At 50.9% G+C, this 17,469-nt stretch overlaps 6 protein-coding genes across 6 annotated transcripts; 2 read left to right on the forward strand and 4 right to left on the reverse strand.

Annotated features, from left to right (window-relative positions):
• Positions 1–1,115: 1,115 nt before the first annotated feature.
• On the reverse strand, positions 1,116–2,260 carry EsH8_IX_000043 (uncharacterized protein; the record flags this gene model as incomplete). The annotated part of the gene is made up of 2 exons (XM_083266379.1): positions 1,116–1,931; positions 2,015–2,260. 2 exons carry the CDS (start codon positions 2,258–2,260, stop codon positions 1,116–1,118), a joined length of 1,062 nt encoding a protein of 353 aa, XP_083129944.1.
• Positions 2,261–4,601: 2,341 nt separating this feature from the next.
• On the reverse strand, positions 4,602–7,018 carry EsH8_IX_000044 (uncharacterized protein; the record flags this gene model as incomplete). Its single annotated transcript, XM_083266380.1, has 4 exons — positions 4,602–4,694; positions 4,750–6,809; positions 6,860–6,943; positions 6,997–7,018. The coding sequence occupies 4 exons, from the start codon at positions 7,016–7,018 to the stop codon at positions 4,602–4,604; spliced, it is 2,259 nt and encodes a 752-aa protein (XP_083129945.1).
• Positions 7,019–7,636: 618 nt separating this feature from the next.
• On the forward strand, positions 7,637–8,209 carry EsH8_IX_000045 (mitochondrial 37S ribosomal protein bS21m; the record flags this gene model as incomplete). The annotated part of the gene is made up of 1 exon (XM_083266381.1): positions 7,637–8,209. The coding sequence occupies one exon, from the start codon at positions 7,637–7,639 to the stop codon at positions 8,207–8,209; it is 573 nt and encodes a 190-aa protein (XP_083129946.1).
• Positions 8,210–8,380: 171 nt separating this feature from the next.
• Positions 8,381–10,684, reverse strand: EsH8_IX_000046 (HAUS augmin-like complex subunit 6 N-terminus-domain-containing protein; the record flags this gene model as incomplete). Its single annotated transcript, XM_083266382.1, has 3 exons — positions 8,381–8,949; positions 9,277–10,345; positions 10,397–10,684. 3 exons carry the CDS (start codon positions 10,682–10,684, stop codon positions 8,381–8,383), a joined length of 1,926 nt encoding a protein of 641 aa, XP_083129947.1.
• A 1,977-nt stretch (positions 10,685–12,661) lies between these two features.
• Positions 12,662–14,104, forward strand: EsH8_IX_000047 (tubulin-tyrosine ligase family-domain-containing protein; the record flags this gene model as incomplete). Its single annotated transcript, XM_083266383.1, has 1 exon — positions 12,662–14,104. The coding sequence occupies one exon, from the start codon at positions 12,662–12,664 to the stop codon at positions 14,102–14,104; it is 1,443 nt and encodes a 480-aa protein (XP_083129948.1).
• Positions 14,105–15,640: 1,536 nt separating this feature from the next.
• Positions 15,641–17,296, reverse strand: EsH8_IX_000048 (cytochrome P450; the record flags this gene model as incomplete). The annotated part of the gene is made up of 4 exons (XM_083266384.1): positions 15,641–15,809; positions 15,861–16,432; positions 16,487–17,022; positions 17,074–17,296. The coding sequence occupies 4 exons, from the start codon at positions 17,294–17,296 to the stop codon at positions 15,641–15,643; spliced, it is 1,500 nt and encodes a 499-aa protein (XP_083129949.1).
• Between the last annotated feature and the right edge of the window lie 173 nt (positions 17,297–17,469).

Raw genomic sequence — 17,469 nt, forward strand, 5'->3', positions numbered from 1 at the left:
CGAGAATTCTAAACGCACGTAGCAACAGACGAAAGAAAGCACGAATTAGAGCTCAATCCTACCCCAGTCACGTTATTTAGGCCCATTCCAGAGCTCGACTAGAGAAGAGGGGATATCTCGGAGAGTGTCAACATGGTCTTATGGATGTAGTGCGCGCCCTAGGTGGGCCATAAAGAGAATTAGGATAGGTTTTCATGATGAGAATAGAAGAACCATCACAAGTAGAAACATTGTAGAGATATTCAGCGAGCTTCGAGTAGATAGCTAGAGGTAACGCTACCAACCAATTTGGAAAGTATTTATCTGATCATGGGCTTCCTATACTCCAAGATACGCCCCTGAAAGCAGTCACTTAAAAGACAATGCTTTTTTTACTTCATTCGAATTTCTGTTTGGTTTACTTATAATTTTATCGTTGCATAGTAGCTCTAGAGGCGAACTCAAGCTTCCTGAACTCCCAACAGTAGTCTTTGGTTAATCTTTGCAAAACCTAGACACGTACGGCATGCTCTGCCGCTTGCTTCTATCAACTACCGAACCTTTCAGGTCGATAAGACGCATCTACTCTGGTAAAATCTGCAGAATTGAATTCTCTCACTGACATAGTTTCTGCCAACTTTAGTTTTTGTCGAATCGTTCCCTTCACCTCAGCCATCAGATATTGTTGCCTGCTATGCTTGTACGGAGAAATTCATCCGTTTGCGATGGGTACAGTGGTGAAGTTCAGGTTCGACGAAAGACTAGCGGGGATGTTGCTGGCGGCTGGTCATGGTCGCGAGATTGATAGTTGCCTCCACTATCAAGATTGAGGGTGTTTCACCTCGCCCAAACACCTCAACTCTCTCGGGGCGCTTTGGGTGCCCTGCGTCCGCTGAGTGTTGTCGAGCAAGACCGTCACGAGACTAACTGCCGCAGCCCTCGATGTGATCGTAAGCGGCCTGTATGATTCCTCCCTGCCCATGTGAGCCGCTGGAAACATGTGACGAACGGAGCGTATAATATCTGTTGGCTCCTCTCAGTGGGTTTATCGGAGACGCTGTAATCAATATTCCATTGACGCTGTAACATTCATGGCGTAATTCGTATCGCATCATGCGATCATTTCCGGTCCTGGATCAAAATGGCTTGCAATATTGGTCCTTGTCGTGCTTGTAATCCTCGTAAATAGCCTCCCACATCACCCGATCAGCACATTTTGGTCGGTCGGGTTTTTCTTCCTCGTCCTGGGGACATTCGGGCAAGGCGGCCTCCCATTGATCGTTTGAATGCGGCACCCAAGGCTTCGGCAGTGGCCAGTCGCTAAAGTGAACCAAGTACGCTCTTGAAACCTCGGCCATGGCATTCCACTGCTCATCCTCGTCGGGCGCAAGATAGTTCTGGTGGTCCTTGCTGCGGAACTCGCCCGTTAGCAGGGCCAGCCGTCGGTGAGGTAGGATCATGGCCGAGTTCTTGAACATGTGGTTCAAGACCTCCATATCGAAGTCGCCTGACTTCCGCGCCTCCTTAACAATCTTGTTATAGCGCGCCTTGTTCGGCTCAATAAGCATCACGTGCGAGCTCAGCACCTGTTCGACAACAGGTGTGTCTTTTTCACTCAGCCAGTATGCACGCGGGACCGCAACGGCAGCCATTGGGGCAAGGAAGTAGTGGTCCATGTTGTTGAGAATCTGAGAGTCGGAGTCGAACGCCAGGACGCGTGTGTACTCCGTCAAGTCGAAAGCGTGAAACTTGGTAAGGCTCTTGGACCACGTTGACGAGCCTTTATGTGTAGTAATTAGGTCAAAGGGTCGTAGAACGACGTGGGGGGAGACATCGTGGAGTTTTCGAATGGCCTTTGCCTCTCTCGAATCCCCTGTGGCCCACTTCTTGGGGAAGATCAAGACCTGGTCATGCTTTGCACCGAATCTTTCCAGGCGGTTAAAGTTAATCACCTAATATTGATGTATCAGTTTATTCTGCGTCCTCATAATGCACGGGTCTTGCGCAAAGCTTTCGGCGCTTGGGGAAGACTGACCGCATTACAGAAATAATCAATGTCCGTCGCGTACTGTACGTAAGCAAACCGGGGTTCAAGCTGCTCGGTGGTCCAGAATGGCTTTATATCCAGAATAGACGAGGCGGGCTCGACTGTGGTATTCTTCAGGATATTATTGAGAGGACTAGTAATGTAATTGTGCTTGATTGATTCGTAGCCCGATATAAGCACGAATACGAAAATGGCGCACGCCAGCGCAATCGCACGCTTTGTCGACATAAACATGATTTAAACAGGCGATGGGGTATTAGCATGAGAAAGCTTGAAACTCGAAGCAGCGCTGATGCGCGGTACGACCACCTTGTCAGGTCTTTTTCGCCATGAAATAATCGGATAGAAAATGCCGAAAGAAATCCCAAAAAGAAAAAGAAAGGTTGCAAAGCAATCAAAGAAGGGGGGACGAGGGAGTTTAACACATGCTCGCAAAGTAGCGGTTATGTCGCCAGCAACTTCCCCTTCTGCACCAGCGGCGCAGCAAGGGGCGTTCATAAAGGTGACAAGCCTACCCCAGGTAGTCAGTCAGTCGTATAAGGCTTGGTTTGCTGTTGGCTATCCGTACAGAAATGCCAATTCTGATGCCTGGGCATTACATGGAGCAAGGTTCGCAGGAGCACCAGACCTCGTATTTAGTCACCCTAATCATCGCGGAGGTGGAGACAGATACCTATTTAGGGGTCTGACACCAGCCTTGGGGTTCTTGGGTAGTGACTAGCGCGCGTTATATTTTGATTGAGAGAATCGGGTTCCATCTTGGCTTGTAGTTGATTGGCCCAATGCATAATGACAGAGTCGATCGTTGTTGCTCTTCAGACTGGGGGCTGTCGGTTGTAACAGTGCATAGTGAGATGTTCCAAAGGAACGTTCGGAAGGAAATGGCCCCCCACTGTGTGCTAAAGCATAAGCATATTGCACGGCAATCCCGGCGCGGTGAATGCCGATAAAACAACGTGCTGATCCGCAAAAAGGGAAGAGGCAACCAGGAAACCGCCAAGCAGAAGGGAAAACGAAGAGATTTTCCTTAAATCCAACATGACTTCTCGACTTTTGGAGACAAAGCAAATGACATTGGAAAGCTGCGGTATGCGCGTTTGGCGTGCCTAACAACTGCAATTGTTCTCGTGGCGGTAAGCATGCCTTGACAAAATTTGTGGGCAAGCTGGGCTAGACAGAAAGCTTAAAGTTCTCCTGTTAAAATGCGGACAGCATTTTGGTAGGTTGGAAAATGGCACCATGTCTCATTTGCAGGTTCACCTATTTGGATTCAGAAAACGCTCAGTCATCAGCTGCAGCATAGGCTGCAGACCCGCCGGAGGACAATTCCGTAAGGACACGAGCCTCTGAGTGCCGTCGTCTTGTCCGAAGGCATCAAACCGTTCATTTCCCTGGCCGGCGCCGCGTGGGGTCTCCTTAACAGCATGGGGGAAGGGGGGGGGCTCGGCATTCTCTGCCGACTATCAGGGTTATATCCATACTGGCCACGATGGTTCTGCCATTCCAGCCCTCATACATAGTACACACATCTTAACAATATCCCATACCTGATACTCTCGCAGGTTAAGCTCATCATGACGCCTATTTATTAGCAAGCCCCCTTTTGAGGCAGAATCTCGAGTCATGGCGGTGCTTGGTCGTCATGGTAATAGGCATGGTACCAGCACAGATCGGGTCTGCCTCGCATTTTTTTCAGGAGGCACGTGCCACCGCAGTAGACCTAGATGCGATCTTTGCGGTCGTCACCGTGGCTGTGCCGGGGACGCGCAGTGCCTTTGCGAGCGTATACGTAGAAAGAGTCCTGAATGCCTCACAGAAACAGGTTCATAGTCCATAATGCCCAGCAGGCAGCTTGCAGTTCTTTGTGTGCAGCCGACAGCTACTTGAGGCAATCAGACTTCAGAGCTGAAGGTTCTTCGGCGAATACACGATTCTGGTCAGAAAGTTGATTCTTCGCTGGCCGCTGGAGCCTTCCTCGTGCCTTGGACATTTTGCATAGAAGAATCAGTCGCCGAAATTTATGCCTGGAGCTTGGGTCTTCCAGCAGACTAGACACGTTCCACTGCTCGCATAGCCTCAATCAATGAGCCACCAGGTAAGCCATCAGGTGACTGTAGATCCGGGGCTGAAGATTGTGTACTGACCCGTGGCATTGCATTGGTTCTGGGAGGTGCGTTTGAGTCTTTATGGAGCAACGAAGCACATGGTGATTCCGTTAGAGCAAGAGAATGATAAGAAGCCTAGAAACGAATCAATAGTCTACTAATGAACACCACATACATACATGACCTGCAGTACCCCTTCCTCGGTGGTTTCGGCAGACAATGGTGAGATAATGAGTCAGAGCCCACATCATTTGAAGCACTTCGGATAGTCTAGTTATGCAAAGTGAGTTTCCCTGATCTCCGTGAACTCTGGGGAACAGCCTTGGAGAGACTCGCTCACTTTTCTTCACAGTACGTGATCAGAAGCGATTGTTCGTTGGAATAAACCCTCCGGCCCCCAAAGGAGCAGAGCCCATCCTCTTGCAAGCTGGTGCCGGATCGTCGGTATTGTACAAGAATGGCTGCCTAGACTATGCTGGATATCCTCTCTTCTCACTCTCAGTAAAGAAGATGACCATGCGCCACAACTTCTTGACCATGTCCTCCGCTTCGTCGTCCAAAGCCTGTGGTCATGTTAGCACTGTAAACGGGGAAAGATATGGGTTTCGTTGTACGTACCGCTGCAAGCTCCTCTACCAAATCCGATGGCTTCCCGTGCTTCCGTAGGTGCTCCTCTACCACCTCTACCAACATTTCCTCTTGAACACCGAGATACTCGACAATCTTCTTTTCCACAAAGGGTCGGAGTTTGTCGCGGATGATGGCGTCGTCCAAGTAGTCCCACTGCACACTCCAGTTCCACAATCCCTCTTTCTCTGACGGAATCTCCTGTGCAAGGGCGCGGACGGCTTTGCTGATCTCCTCCTCTGTCATCTTATCCGCAGCAGTCGTAGGCTCGAATTGAATAGGAATAAGTTGTCTCCTCGTGGTGCTGTCCTGCTCCTCATCGTCAAGCAGACCCTCCACCTCAGCAACGGTCCGCCGTTGCGGCGCCACACGTTGGGCCTGAGCACGTTGAGCAGCAGCGCCAAGTGACAATTTGAAAGGCGCGGGCGCAGAGGCTGCCGCTTGCTGCCGTTGCTCCATCTCCTGAGCTTGCTGGTCGAGGAAGGAATCCGCCATGCCGCGCGCCCTCTCCATGTCTGCCGCCTCTCTGCGTCGCTCATCCTCTTCTGCTCTTCGGTCTGCCTCATCCCTGGCCTGTTCGTCGGCCCTCTCGATCTGTCTTTTCTTGACCCAGCCCGCATGATCGCGGTAGTATAGGTGGTTCTTTCTGGATGCTTCTCGCTCGTCATCCCAAGCCTTCTCCCTCTCCAGCTGCTCTTGCACCCGTCTTTCCAGACTTTCCTCTTCTTGCAGCTCGCGCTCCTTCTCTCGTTCCAAAGCTGCTGCCCGGGACCGTTCTCTGTTCACCCACTTTCGCTCTGCCTCAAGATACATCTTGTCATCCTCAGACTTTTGCTTCGAGAGCTCCCGTTGGTGGAGTTCCTCGTCGTCGGCATCGGTGTCTTCGTCCTCGCGGTTGATGGAGAGCTCGGCGTTGGATATTCCTCCATTCACGAAAGACGTTGAACGGGCACCATTCTGTCCCCTAGGACCAGACGGCGCATTGTGCATGCCACGGGGGCCAACAGGGATATTATTGGAGTTGGAAGGCGGCGGCGAATCCAGCCGAGACGGGCGAGAAGGAGCGTTGCGGTTCCGCTCCATCTCCTCCATCTCTTCTTCGCGCTTGAGACGCTCCATGTCTCGCTTGTTGCTGCGTTCTCTGAATGCTGCGATCTCGGCGGCGACGACTTCCCTCATCTCCGCAGGTATATCTGCAAGTTCATCATCCTGAGCCAGAGGGATATTGACAACTTCCACATTCTCCCCGGAGTTGCCCATGGATACGTCACCTTCTCCATCCGTCGTTATCGCGGTCTTGGGATACACAAGATCTCGAACGACCTGCTTCAACGCTTCCTTCGCGGACTGTGTCCTAGATTCGGCAGCGCTATCGTCACCTCTGCTCTCTTTGTAAGATTCGAGGTATTTAAGAGAATTCGGGTCGATCGTAACCTGAAGCTTGACCATTTCAACACCATCAAAGGAGTCTCCCGACGGAGGCGGTGCTTCCGATGGGCTCTGCCGCTTGAGGGGAACCTCGAGGTCTTGGAGTAGGTCCGAAGCAGTCGCAAAAGAGTCGGCATCCTCGTACTGTGCGAAGCCGAACTTGGCTCCCTTGCCATCAGAGAGCACCGAGGCTGCAGCGTCCCATCGTCGGAGTTTGCCTACGGTATTGAGAATCCTCTCAATGCCTTCGTCACCTCCGACACCATCCGGAATCTTGTGCACGAATAATGTCCGTAGCTTCTCCTCGTTGGTTGGGGGTACCAACGACTGCATGTGCTCTCGAGCGGCAGCTCTTGATTGATCGTACCCGCGGTCCATTCCCAATCCTGCCCTTCCGCCCGTCGGGGTGTTGTTGTCCTTCCTTCCCGCATCGGGGCCACCTGGCTTACCGCCTATGGTTCCAAGTCGGATAACGGGTGCACTGAAGTTGATGTTGGGTAGGTTCGCGGGGGCTTGAAAGTTAGGCGGCAGGCCGCTTTGTCGGTTAGCTTGTGCGTTGTTGGACTGCTGGACACCGAGAGGTGGTGCCATTCCTGGAGCGGAAGACATGCCTGGCGGAGGGCCTAAGAATGGTCAGCATTACATCTCGACATCGGTGCGTGGTGTTCCAAACCTAGACCAGGTGGAGGAGCCATGCCGGGCGCGGCGTTCGACCCCGGAAAGCCACCGTAGGTCGGAGGCGGGCCATACGGGTTTCCTGCTGGAGATGTCAGTAAAAGACACCAAAAGTTGAGCAAACAGGCGACGCACCTCCATAAGGGTTGTACGACATGTTGATAGAATCAGGGATGCCGTGGATTCAAAGCCGATCGTCGGGTCGTCGGTCGACACTTTGGAGGAATTCGCGAGCGTGCCTCGACTCGTAGATATAAATCGTGCAGTCGTGCAGAACTGCGTTGTCGTTGGAATTTAAATCTCGCCACCAAACTGTCGAACTAATTGGCACTTATGGAGGGAAGGGGTGAAGGTAGGAGCAGCTGAAGGCGTGACGAAGAGCTCCGAAGCTCTTGCTCAGGGCCTGATCCAGTTCTTCCCAAAATTCGGCGCGAGCAACGCGAACCAGCCTTGCAACGCGACAGCTCACTGATTGGCCCGTGTTGTGGGGTGGTCGGGTTTTCGGTGCCACCCTTATCCGAGAAAGCTCCGATTCGCGACTCGACCTTTGCAGGAAATCTTTCGGAAGCTCGCGCTGTAAGGCCAATTCAAGCGCAATCAAGCAAGCCTATCTCGACCGTTGCGTTCACCCGGCTGCTCCGGTGCTCAATCGCCATGTGAGTAACATTTTATGTAGAATCAAGACCTCAAACCTGACTTTTTCCTTTCTAGGGCGTCCGAAATGGGGTTGCTGAGCAGGAGACTGCTCACCTCCTGTACCATCCACAGTCATTCCATGCGAGCATCGCAAGTCCTTCGACAGCCTCTATGGGCGCAGCCTCGTACCTTTGCAACCTCTGCTTCTCTCTGCGCTCCCCCTCGCTCTGGCGGACGGCCACCCACCAGCGACAAATTTACCAAGCCGACCCCGACCATCCCCACCCAGACACCACCCCCTCCGCCCTCCTCTACAGCAGCAGCTCCTTCTGGGGAGAAGTCCAAGAGCCCATTCGTATACGATGCAACCTCTGACAGCTTCGACATCTCCAAGATCATCGCTATGGAGTCGGATGAGTTCCTCAAGAAACACTACCCGAGCGGCCGACAAGAGCCCGAACTGCGCACGCGACCCGCAACCGGTCGTACCATCCATCTCACCACCAATGTGGACCTGGTCAAGGCGCTGAAGCAACTCGACTTCCAGTGCAGAAAGAACAAGACAAAACGTTTGTTCCAGCTGCAAAGATTCCACGAACGTCCAGGAAAGAAGCGCAAGAGGTTGAACAGTGAGAGATGGAGGGCTCGGTTCAAGGATGGATTTGTCGCTACTGTGCAGCGAGTGCAAGAATTGAAGAACCAAGGCTGGTGAGGAGAGGAAGGGGAAATGCGTGGCCCATTACCATCCAGTGGTGCAGCCTCCCATGCAGTGTACAATATGTAGCAATCACACGCAATCTTCTAATGTTGAGGATCATGTACCTTATTATGGATCGTAAGTATTTTACGCTTCGCTTACGCTACTTAGGGTGGGACAACTTCTTTACAGGGGTTTCTCCTCGAGCGGTCTTCTAAAGGGTGAGGGGGCCGGGCTTGTCTTGATCCTTGGCCGACTTCTAAAGACTGCCTCCATATCTTCAACTGCCATAAGCTCCTCGGCAAGTATGGACGCGTCTGGGTCCAACTCCATTGTTTCTTCCTCAACAACGGGGACCTGGCTCTCTGTCCGTGCTCGAGTCCGAGACTTCTTCAGCGACCTCTGCCTATCCAATTGTGCTCTTTGGCGAGCAGCCTCAAACCCTGCCATGCTCTTCCGTGTACGAGATACCAGGTCGTCTTCGTTCGTGATGCAGATCGTAAGGTCCTCCCCCGGTCTGTTTGCACTGGCGAGAGGTAGTTGAAGATTCATGGTGTCGTCATCTTCCTCGTCATCTTCCTCGTCATCCGGATCGTACCGAACGCTGCGGGAGGTTCTCGCCATGGAGAGTCGCGTCCGCTCGGCGAGGGACAAAGTGTGCCTAGGCTTAGCTCGTTTTACAGGTGAAGGTGATGCGTTGTCGATGGACTCCAAGATTTGGTCTGCCAGCTCCTGCGTGGGAGACTTAGGCGGTTCTGGAGAATCTTCTTCCCTTTCAAGCGCAACAATGGGCTCATTTTCTCTCATTGAAGAAGAGCTGGGAGGTCGACTGGGAATCTTCTCTGTAACTTCGTTTTCCTCCGGCAATGGCGGAGTTGGTGGTGGTATAGATAGTTCGGCGTGGGAATCTGGAGGTAAAAATGGTGGGCTGGGGAGGGGGGGAGGTAAATCGGCCGGGCGCCTTATCTCGTCGGAGAGATGGATTGTTGGTCGCTCCAGTCGTCTGGGATGGAGCATAGCATCCTGGAACGACGGGCGCCGTAATTCATTGTGTGAGCCGTGGATATCGTCTTCTAGCTCACTGAGCTCCGATATAGTCTCCTCTCCCAGGCTTTCTCTTGTCCCCGATGTTACTTCTGGCTTCTCAGGCTGGCGAGTCCGCGGCCCCAACATTTCGGCAAGGTTGATCATAGGAGCGGAACCGACTTGAGCCAACTCTGCCTTGCAGCTATCCAGAAGGTCCACATAGTCCTTCGTTAGAAGAGGACTCTTGGTGGCAAGCTGGTTTTTCGGGCCCGTGCGTCCAAGATGCAGGTTCTCATGCATGTCGAATCCCAGGCCAATGCCGCGTTTTGCCTTTTTTGGTTGCGATGCCGTGCTTGGAGCAGCCTTGCGCCTGTCGCCAAACATCCTCGACTGAAAGTCTTGCCATTTTGCCAGCCTCTCCTTCTGCGTCCTTACTCGGCCGTCCAATTGTTCCAAAAGACCCTTGCCTTCATCTTCTAGTTCGGATAAATGACCAGACTGCAAACGTCTCCAGACTCTGTCGAATGGTGCTGATAAAAGTCCGTCCTTTCGTGCATTTGAGTCGCCATAGAGCAATGTTTCCATCCATTGTTCATTTCCGGCCCAATTGTTCCGCACTGTTCTCCAGGTCTCCAATTTCTGGTCATCCGAGACATACCGATCTTGCGAATGCTCTCTGGCAGCCTTGATCTGTTCCTTTCTTCGAGCGATTCCTTTGTCCTTCAAGTCCAACAACTCGGCAAGGTCTCGGTACTGCTTCCTCGCCTTGTCCTTTCGTCGCATCGCATTGGTGATTGAGACCCTATGAGCAATAGCAAGTGATACCAGCTCCGTTCGCTCGGCGCTGTATCCACGGTTTTCCAAAGCCAGTTGCTGGGCGACGGCAGGGTATTCGCGTTCGGCTTCCGAGACTTCGGCGACGATCTTCTTGAGGACGGCAGAGGAGAAAACGGCGAGTACCTCTTCTAATCGCTCTCCTTTACACTCATCCAACATGGTCTTGCGAACCACGGCATCTCGTCCCAAGACTCCATTTTTCTTGGCCAGTTCGAGGCTTCGTAAAAGAGCGGCTCGTAAATTCAGAGATTGGACATGGTCTCGAGGCGGGAAGAAAGGCTGAAGCTTCTGCGGGTCGGAAAATTAGCAGAAGTCCAATATAGATCATTTCCCACGTACATTCTGCGCTTCCTCTTGGTCCCACAGTACGAAGAGCTGGTAGAGGGTCCATTCAACGCACTGAATGCGCTTCTTCTGCACAGCAAACGTCTGTCCGTCGAATCCTGGCCAGTCCGGATACGACGGAAAGTCAAGCAAGCGAATGTTGGTCAGGAATAGGGCGACATTGGTGGGCGGTACCGGACTCGCGGCTACAGAAGGGATGGGTGCGCCAGACGACTTTGTTGATGTCCCAGGGCGTGGTTGCCGGGCTCGGGCGAGCAAAGAATTGGGCGGCAAAGTAGCCATGACGACATTTTGCTGAAGAAAGATGGTCACGAAGAATTGGTTGAATCTTTTCGCCTTGACTATGCCGTCAAATAGGGGGAAAGGGGGACGTTTGAGCCGGCGCGTGTCGCATTGAATAGACCCCAGATGCAGCAAGCGCAATTGTTGTGTTGACGGTGGGGGAAAACAGCGGTGGAGGGATCAGCCCAGCCCGGCAACGCTAAATTAGTGGCCGGGGGTCCCCAGGTACGTTCCTTGCCTGTCACTTTGCTCACCATGACTCCACCTTGCTTCACCGAGAGCCGCCCGGTGAATCTATTTACCTTCTCGGCATTTTCTTAGGCAGCTCACCCGGTCTTCAGGAGAAAAAAATTCAAGTTCGTTGCTTGTGACACACCGTTTATTTTCCTCCAGGTTGTTTGAAAAATATTCTTTCCGAGTCCCGATTCCCAACTTTTCTCAGTTCCTCGCACTAACTACGATGTAGTGTGCACTCTAGCAAAGCCACCTGTCAACCAAAATAAGTTCCGACGGGTGTCTGTGCCATTACAATAGCGCCGATGTTAACTCTGTGTACCAACGTATATTAGAATACATATGATAGCTACTCGGGCAACAACAGTATGACGTCCTCGCCAGTCTATACTAGACAAGTGTATGTATCCTACAGACACCCCATAGGAGCATACATTCCTGGACATGACAACTATGCCGGCATTCTTCTCAACAATATACAGGCTCAAAAGTCTGTATTTCGTATACTTAACTATAACTGCATCAAAATATTGTAATTCGCAGCGCCCATTCACAGCAAGTGTTTCACTTACTTTGCTAGATTAGGTGCACCGTGTGCAGTTGCTCAAGTTCTCACATAGCTGTCGGCAACAGTTTCAGCCTCCATTAGAAACGATATTTTATTTTTCTGACTGGCATTGGGTTGTCGAATGATAGCTGACGAACGTTGAGGACAAAGCTTACTCAACAGCAGTTTTTTTGTTTTTTTTACGCCAACGTTTGCGGTATTCATTATTACCGTTTGTCGATGTTTCTCAAAATGTACTGTATCCTGACAATACAGAGCAAGTTCTGGAATTGCAGAAATTGTACAAACAGATTTAACCTCCTAATCCGAGTTCGGCAGGGGATGCAGCGAAGAGCTTGTCACACACCCAACATGTTTGGATTTTGTATTTTTGGCTACTTGTTTCATTGGTCGCAAGGGCACTTACGATGCAGCCAGGCACAGGATGCTTCTTCGAAGTCTCAGATTCTGGTTGTGTCAAATTTGGATTTTGCATTACCGACCGGTCCCGCTACATTTCCCTCACGCTGGCTAGTATGTGACATTTTTATGTATATTTACCTAGGTGTGACTAAAACACTCAAACGATTTGTAACTTTGTGCATTAATGGTTGATTCTATTTGTTGAAAGGTATACGTGTACGTGGGATGTAATTCCATTTCAGACACCTGGGCCCGCATGTAACCATAACCCCCGGGGGTATTTCCAAGGACATTGGCAATGAAAACACAAGTCAGCGGCTGGGAACGAGATGCGCTGAGGTTATTCGGGACCGGGTTCGGTATGGATTACGTTTATAAAATGCAATATGTCTAATGGAAATAATGAGAGTAAAGAGTCTGGGTTGGTTAGGTAATGAGTACCCGCGCTCTCTCTTGGCATGCCTCTTGGCCACCCGGCATTCATGGCCATTGTCACTGCCCCCAAGCAGTTTATTTCATGCAGATCAGCGTATAAATTCCCGGTAAATCCATTTGTTCTTAAGTCATCTATATGCAGAGTATCGCATCACGACCCTTGGGTTCCCATCATCGCCGCCACAAGAGTTGTTCCTGTATTTCAGAGGTCGCCAGCCAATCATATGGAAACCAGGTCCGCCCATCCTACGATCTTCCAAAAAGCACCACTCCCTCCCGAGGATGATAGCAGATTCGGCTGAGATATAATTACAAGACGAAGCACACTGTTCCGGAAGATGCATGCATACATTCAACCGGCTTGCCCTTGGTTGGCGGAGCCCATCAAGGCATGCATCCGGAAGCATGTGCCAGAAGCCGAGTTTATCGATGACTTTGACGACTTCCCAACAGACTCAGCAGTCACCTTTCAATTTTGTGATGGCTGGGCCCTGAATAAGAATTTTGCGGTCCTGAACGCCTCAAAATCAGCATTAATCAATGCCTATCCCAACAGCGACGCACTAGCCCGAAAGGATTATCTCGCAAGAGTTGTGGAATTCTGGACTGCAAAGAGGTCAGACAGTATCTTGAGAGGTCATGTACCTCTCACGGTTCGCCTGTCTCTTGACTACGCCGAGTATGTCGATGAAGCCTTGACTGCAGCAGACGACCTTACACTGCTATACTCACTTGAAGAAAACGAGCATAAACCTGCCTCGGAACGTGAGTGGTGGATCATGAAACCCGCGCTGGTTGATTGCGGCGCTGGTATCCGTCTATTCAGCACGGTGGAAGAACTTGCGAGTCATCTTGAGCTTGCCGAGTACGAAACCGACGAGGACGACGAGAGTGAACTGAGCGAACGCAACCTGGGAGCCAGTATTAAACCGGTGTTTGATCCAGAGCATGGAAACCCCGACAGCTTTTCTCCAACTCTGTCAACTCCTGGCCTGGACTCACTTGATGCTTTGATTACGGCAACCGGAGAAATTACTCTAAAGGCAACCCAGCCTGGCGTTCAGAGGATACCAAAGCAGCAGTATGTTTTCATGGAGGGAGGGCGCATCCCCTCGGCTCAGATGCGCGAATTTGTCGCCCAGAGATACATCGTCTCAATTCCACCAATGGAGAACAGAAAATGGCATGCTCGAGCATACGTCCTTTCCATGGGACGACTCAAGGTCTACGTCTTCAAGGAAATGCTTGCTCTGCTCGCTGGGGAGGACTACGAACCACCCTGGATGAACCCCAGTCTAAAGTCGTCTCTGACCAACACGGCGCTTCAAGACGAAGATGTTTTTGTAAACAGAGAGTCAATGAGAGACTTCTGGAAGGCTCCTGACGACTTACTCCCCGGAGACTGGAAGTCTGGGGTCTTCGATCAGATCTGCAACATCACTGCCGAGTTGTTCCGCGCCGCTGCTCACACTATGGCCGACAAGTTCACAACGGTGAATAAATGCTTCGAATTATTCGCTGTGGACTTCCTCATTGATACGAACGGCACTACGTGGCTTCTGGAAGTGAACGAGACACCGGCATTCTACGATGTTGGGATTGCTGGTCCCTTGGCTTTGCGCCTCATGGATTCGGTCATTTGCGTTGCTATGGAGCACATGGGGATGGCTCGGCTTGATGACGAGAAAAATATTGCTGCTAAGAAACGACTTGTGGAAGTGCTGGATGAGACTGAGAAGCTAGCTAAAAGCAATATCACGGAGATCCTGCCGGAGAATTAGGCATTACTAAAGGATGGATCAATCGAAGGGCATACCCTAAGAAGGCGTTTTTTATTTACTTATTCACATCTGATCACAAAAGTGAAAGGTTCTATAGCTTTACCGAGTCTTTCGTATTATTCGTACTGTCGACGATCCGATGACTGTGTGAGACATAATGAGTTGTGAAATGATGGGTGAATTTACTTTCGTGGCGACTTTTCATATGCATGCCCATTTATCGCATTCCCCCTGGAATTTATTTCTATTTTCTCTTCGAAATTCACCAATGACAGACCCCAAACGACAAACAACATGATTTTCGCCCCGTTTTGATGTCGATTCGGTATTCTTAAGACAGCCTAGCTCCATGGCGTGCATGATACTCAAGCGGACAAGTTGTGGAATGTTTGGAGGCCATGTAATTCCAATCGAATTGGGAAAGACTCTAGAATTGTTCTTCGCTTATAGTTTATGTTTTGGTTATGCTTGGCGACTGAAGCCCCTGTCAAATTGCCAGGAGATCGTTTCTTGCGTTTCCACTCTGAAACTGTTATTGACCACACCCAAACACTATAGCTTAGCCGAGCTGTTTGGACAGCAATTTTACCCATAAACTGACTATTCAAACTGTGAAATACGCGCTATAAGCTTCTTCACCAATATTAACTAGTATATAATAATGCGACTAAGTGCTTCGCTGGTGGGGCTGTCTCGGGTGTGTGACAGGTGTCAAGTTCACCCCAAGGGACATGGAGCGCCTGCCTGTCAAGCTCGTGACAACTGCCAAAGTTACTTGCCACCTTAAATTGACACTGGGATGGTATCGGCTGTCAGTATTGTGTAGATAAAAACCCCATCAGTACGCCGCAGTCATTCAACCTCTCGTACCATAAAGCTTCTCAACAGTGCTTTCTCAAATTCATCCTCGGCCGGCCGACTTCACCCCCCAATAATTCATTTCACTTTCATTGTTTTGATCATCTTTTATTCTCCCATATCATATTCAAAATGAGACTATCCTCTACTTTCTTTACCCTTTTCGCTGTTTTCGGCCTTGCTGCTGCTTCGCCTCAGCGTGGGGGAAGTAGACAACAACAAAACGCCGACAAGCAGGCCCTCCGAGACCTTGCGGGAACTGACGTCGATCCCAACCTTGAAAACGGCACTAGGCTTTTATCCAACGGCCAGGGACAATGCGTGGCAGTATCTGGAAAAGCAGTATGCTCTGACTCCTCGGGAGCTACTATGTAGGTTTATCACAGTGATCGTCCAATATTTTGCCTTACATTATGCTGATACTACTTAAAGCAGCGGAAACTAAAGCTTGCGTATTCGAGTTTTCCAAAATCACCATGTTTCGGAGGTTGACTTGAACAACCTTTGGTATTATAAGTGGGTTGGGAAGATGATGTATCTCATTAGGAGAAGTATAGCTATAAAACACTTGAAATTCTTGCTCGTTCAGTGTACCCCTATTCTCGCCATACCTGTTCTCGACAAAAGCAGCCACAGAAAGCTAAACATGCGAATTTCACTTGAAAGGCCTTTCCAATGTCAAAAGTGCTCCTTGACTCTGACCCTGACGCCTTTTGAATCTAGCTTCGGGTACGGGGCCAGCCATGCGTGAGCCATGCGGACATCTGACTCGTCCGTCTCGAAGAGCTCGAAGTCGAAGCGAGTAAATAGAGCAGCGATCGTGCAGTGGAGTTCGGCCAATGCCAGGCTAACACACGTCAGTTTTCTCCTTGATTCCTACAACTAGGGGAATACGCACTTGATGCCCAGGCACTGGCGAGACCCCTTACCAAACGCAACAAAGTAGCGCTGAAGGTCAGGCCTCCCGATCCAACGCTCTGGGGCGAATGAAGTCGGCTCAGGAAACACGTCCTCGTTCATCAAAACGTCAACCGTGGTCATAGAAACCGGAGTGTTTTTCGGGATGGTCCATTCGCCATAAGTCAGCTCCGTGTCTGGCGCAAGGCGCGGGTCACGCGTAACGACGCCATGAGAGAGGCGAACAGCTTCCAGGACACAGCCATTCAGATACGGTAATTTCTCGAGCTGGTGCCACTCCTTCGGCGACCCAGCGTCAGCTATTTCTTTGCGTAGTCGCACTGAGAACGCCGGATCGCTTGCAAATTGGAATGCTGCAACGGCGAGGGCCCACGAAGTGGTGATGAGGCCCGCCGCAACCATAAGTTGGGCCTCGTCACCCAACCGGATGTCAGTCTTCTCAGACGGAGGAATGTCGCTGTTTATGACTTCATAGAAAATGTTTGCATGGTCGGCGTCTTTGTGATCACTGTGGGCCCCATCTCGAATTTCTTTGATTCGATCTCTCATGCTCTGAATCAGCTTGTTAGAATATTGGTTCTCAAACACAAGCGTCTACCAACTCACCTGCCGAAGCGAAACAAGCGGCATGATCTCCGGCTGCGTGGCCTTTACAAACCACACTGGGAGCAGGTTCAGAATCTTGAAGACGACAGGAAAATGTTGACCAAAAGCCCCGGCGCTGTGAATCGTACGAAAGGCTTCATATAGAGTCTCCTCAAAACCGGGCGACTCGAGGTGATCATACGATTTGCCAAAGGCATACTGCGTAATGACGTCTGTTGTTAAAGCAACGAACGCTCGATCGATTTTCACGACCTCCCCATCGGCCGAGGATGCAAGTTTATTGCAGAGGTTATTTACTTTGGCTTCAATTACGGGCTGGAACTCGGCGATCTTTCCTGCCGCAAAGAAGGGGTTTAATGCCTTGCGCCGGACACGGTGAAGCTCATGCGGAGACGTCGAGAAGCTGTCAGTGGAGAACCCGAAGCGGCCGGCCATGTACTCGTACTTGTCGCGCCGGCCGGAACGGATATACAGCGTGTCGAAGTACTCTGGGTCATCAATGTGGATTTCAGTTGGCGTGATACGAATGATAGGGCCTGCGGAAAGTTAGGAGGCACCGGAACAAGATATTTTTACCATGGACGCACCGTATTTCTTGTGGAGAGCCTGCACATGAGAAGTGAACTGCCCTGGGTGGACGACATCGTAGTAGAACTCATACCAGTTGGACAAAGCTGCTAGCTTCGGGCCGGGGAATCTGGCAAGCGGGGACAAGTATAGTCGATAGATAGTAAGACATGTGACGTATGTCAAGAAGAGCAACGCCAGCGCTCCAAGGTATGAGCCCGAGGGGATCGGTAAGGGCGCCATGGCACGTTTGTCGATGGAGCCGGATGATGCGCAGATGATCGTGAGGAGATTGTCTGGAACCGCGACGACATGGACAAAATCTACTGGTGTCGCGACTCCTGACTCCTGATGACGGGTGCTACGCTAAGTGAAGCTAGCTGTAAATGGATGCAACCCCGAGGATACACGGCATC

Source organism: Colletotrichum jinshuiense, chromosome 9 (genome assembly GCF_051148585.1).
Source record: "Colletotrichum jinshuiense chromosome 9, complete sequence".
Classification (NCBI taxonomy): domain Eukaryota; kingdom Fungi; phylum Ascomycota; class Sordariomycetes; order Glomerellales; family Glomerellaceae; genus Colletotrichum; species Colletotrichum jinshuiense.